The sequence below is a fragment of the Gymnoscopelus microlampas genome (assembly GCF_963454915.1).
Source record: "Gymnoscopelus microlampas genome assembly, chromosome: 9".
Classification (NCBI taxonomy): Eukaryota; Metazoa; Chordata; class Actinopteri; order Myctophiformes; family Myctophidae; genus Gymnoscopelus; species Gymnoscopelus microlampas.
Window position 1 is genome coordinate 8235119 of NC_139946.1, and position 2500 is coordinate 8237618.

General features: G+C 44.4%; 1 protein-coding gene across 1 annotated transcript in view; it reads left to right on the top strand.

Moving 5' to 3' along the window:
• Positions 1-2500, top strand: part of gpc1a (glypican 1a) — a 52459-nt gene that overhangs the window by 43619 nt on the left and 6340 nt on the right. Inside the window, exons 7-8 of the mRNA XM_084067105.1 lie at positions 479-619; positions 1277-1407. Coding sequence (XP_083923231.1) covers positions 479-619; positions 1277-1407 — 272 coding nt within the window. The remainder of the gene's footprint in view (positions 1-478; positions 620-1276; positions 1408-2500) is intronic.

Sequence of the window (2500 nt, forward strand, 5' to 3'; positions counted from 1 at the left end):
ATTTTTGACCATCTATTTTAGATTGTCCAGACAGCCAACAGGGCTTTGACCTGCATCTGTGAGGATTTTTCCTATTCATTTGTAAAGAGACATTTTGACTTGTTTTTTTAATCTCTCAAGTGAGGTTCCCAGATTGCATTGCTGGTTTATATACAGTCAGTGCATGCATGGTACAACATGCTTTTCCCAAGCACACTCACCGGTGTGAAATGTGGCTCTAGAGCGACATCTAGTGGAATGTCATCAAACTCACAAATATGGACACAAACTAAACCCTGAAAACAGGACAGTGTCTTTGAAGTGAATGAATTGGTGTCATCAATCAATTGTAATTAAGCCATCATGTGTCTACGTGTGTGTCTACGTGTGTGTGTGTGTGTGTGTGTGTGCGTGTGTGCGCGTGTGTGCGTGCGTGCGTGCGTGCGTGCGTGTGTCCGTGTGCGTTTGTGTGCGTGCACGTGTGGCTTTTCACTCCCAGGTGTACCAAACGTGTGGACCTCCAGGTGAGACAGGAGCAGGAACTCCCAACCCTGAGGAGCACAAGAGACGCAGTAACTCACTGACCGCTTCCACCGAGTACAAACCCACCGAGACCGCCGAACTCAGACTGGAGATGCAGGTCAGGGTTATGTTCATATGCATGTGTGTGTGTGCGTGCGCGTGCGTGTGCGTGTGCGTGTGCGCGTGGTCTGTGGCCAAATACATATTGATTCTGGGGGGTCCCTGGAACAACATATTTTGAGATGGGGGCCCGCGGCCAAATAGGCTACATATAATAGGCTCTATGCACAGCAGCCATATTGGGAATGAATTGGGCCCCTTCCTTACTTCCTTCACAGGTGTTACCAATGACACTAATTAAGGCTCTGTTCCATTTAGTGTGGCATAGTGGTTGTCTTATTTTCAAGGACGCCCAATGTCGCCCATAACTCTGAGAGTGTACAAATGGAACCAAATGGACCCTTACGGGTCCATTTGGTTCCATTTGTACACTCTCAGAGTTACACACCCACCATAAGGGGCCATTTGGGAACCAAAATGGAGTGTTTCTAGTGAGCCAACATGCACGATATCAGCACCCTGACCAGAATGGAACAGAGCCTTCATTAGTATCATTGGTAACACCTGTGAAGGAAGTAAGAAGAGACCCAATTTCTCTCCAAAATGGCTGCTGTGCATAGAGCCTATTTTGGGGGTCCGACATGATAAAGTTTGAGCACCACTGATATAGAACCATAGGTTTTTCATGCCCCCGTCTGTCTGTCCATCTCCTCAGGTGTCAGACCTGTCCAGTAAGCTGAGGGCGATGCAGCAGTACTGGGTCCAGCTCCCTGCAGCGCTCTGTGTCAAGTTGGCAGCGGGCAACACCAATCAAGACAAATGCTGGAATGGCATCACCAAGGCTAGGTGGGTCAGACTGAACCAATGCGGCTACGGCTATGACACATACCCAGGTTCCGGGGCTATAAACGCATTAAAACCGGGAACGCATCTGTTTTAGCGAAAAATCTTTCAAAATAAAAAGACAAAAGATTTGTAGGAAATGTAGACCCATATGCGACCCATAGAAATGGTTTCGCGACCCGAAAATGGCTCCCGAGTCCCGACCCATTGTTTGTGAAACTCTGACATGGATGACACTGAGCAGTGCACAGCAGAACTATACAGGTTCCTGTGTGATCTGTGAGGCAAGTCAAGGCACGATACAGACTAAATACATGGCACGGTTTAAAGGCTGCAGCTGTACGTTTCTGCGGCAGTGAACAGTACAATAGTTTTTGATCTTGGTAAATAATCCTGCCCCTGAAGATATGCATACATATATATATCATCACTGTCAGGCAGAAACCTTGTATCTCCACATTTCATCTTTTTGTTTGATAAATAAATGCACAATTGTATAGGGCATTTTATTTTGGGATGCACTAAGAGTTTGTAGATCTGCTATATATATATGACGAAATAATAATACTAATTGTATTATGATGACATGCCCAAAATACAAATGTGAAAGTGGTCAAATCTGTCTGTTGGGTTTATTAATATTTAACCAATAAAATGTAATAAAAAAAGCTTGTGACTAAATAATAACTACATTGGATCCACTGGAACACAGGTTCTTTTGTGATTTCTGGAAAGGTAACCGATTTGGACATACAAGGTTTCCGCCCGACAAGAAGATTAATACATATATATAACTAATCCACATACAGTGTGTATGCAGTCATGGACAAATGCCACAGTGAGCCAGGCGTTGAATCCACCAACGCCACACAGGACTACACAGATTACATTTAGATGCGACAGATTAGATTTACACAGATCCAATCTTCAACGTACGATGCTTCCATAACAGCCCCTGTAAACAGCCCTCTAATCCATCCTCTTGTGTAGTGTAAATGGATTACAACAATGTGATGCCGTATAAAATAATATAAAACCCATTTCTACTTCAGCCGCTCTGTCTTGCCATGTGAATGGATTATTGAACACATACAGT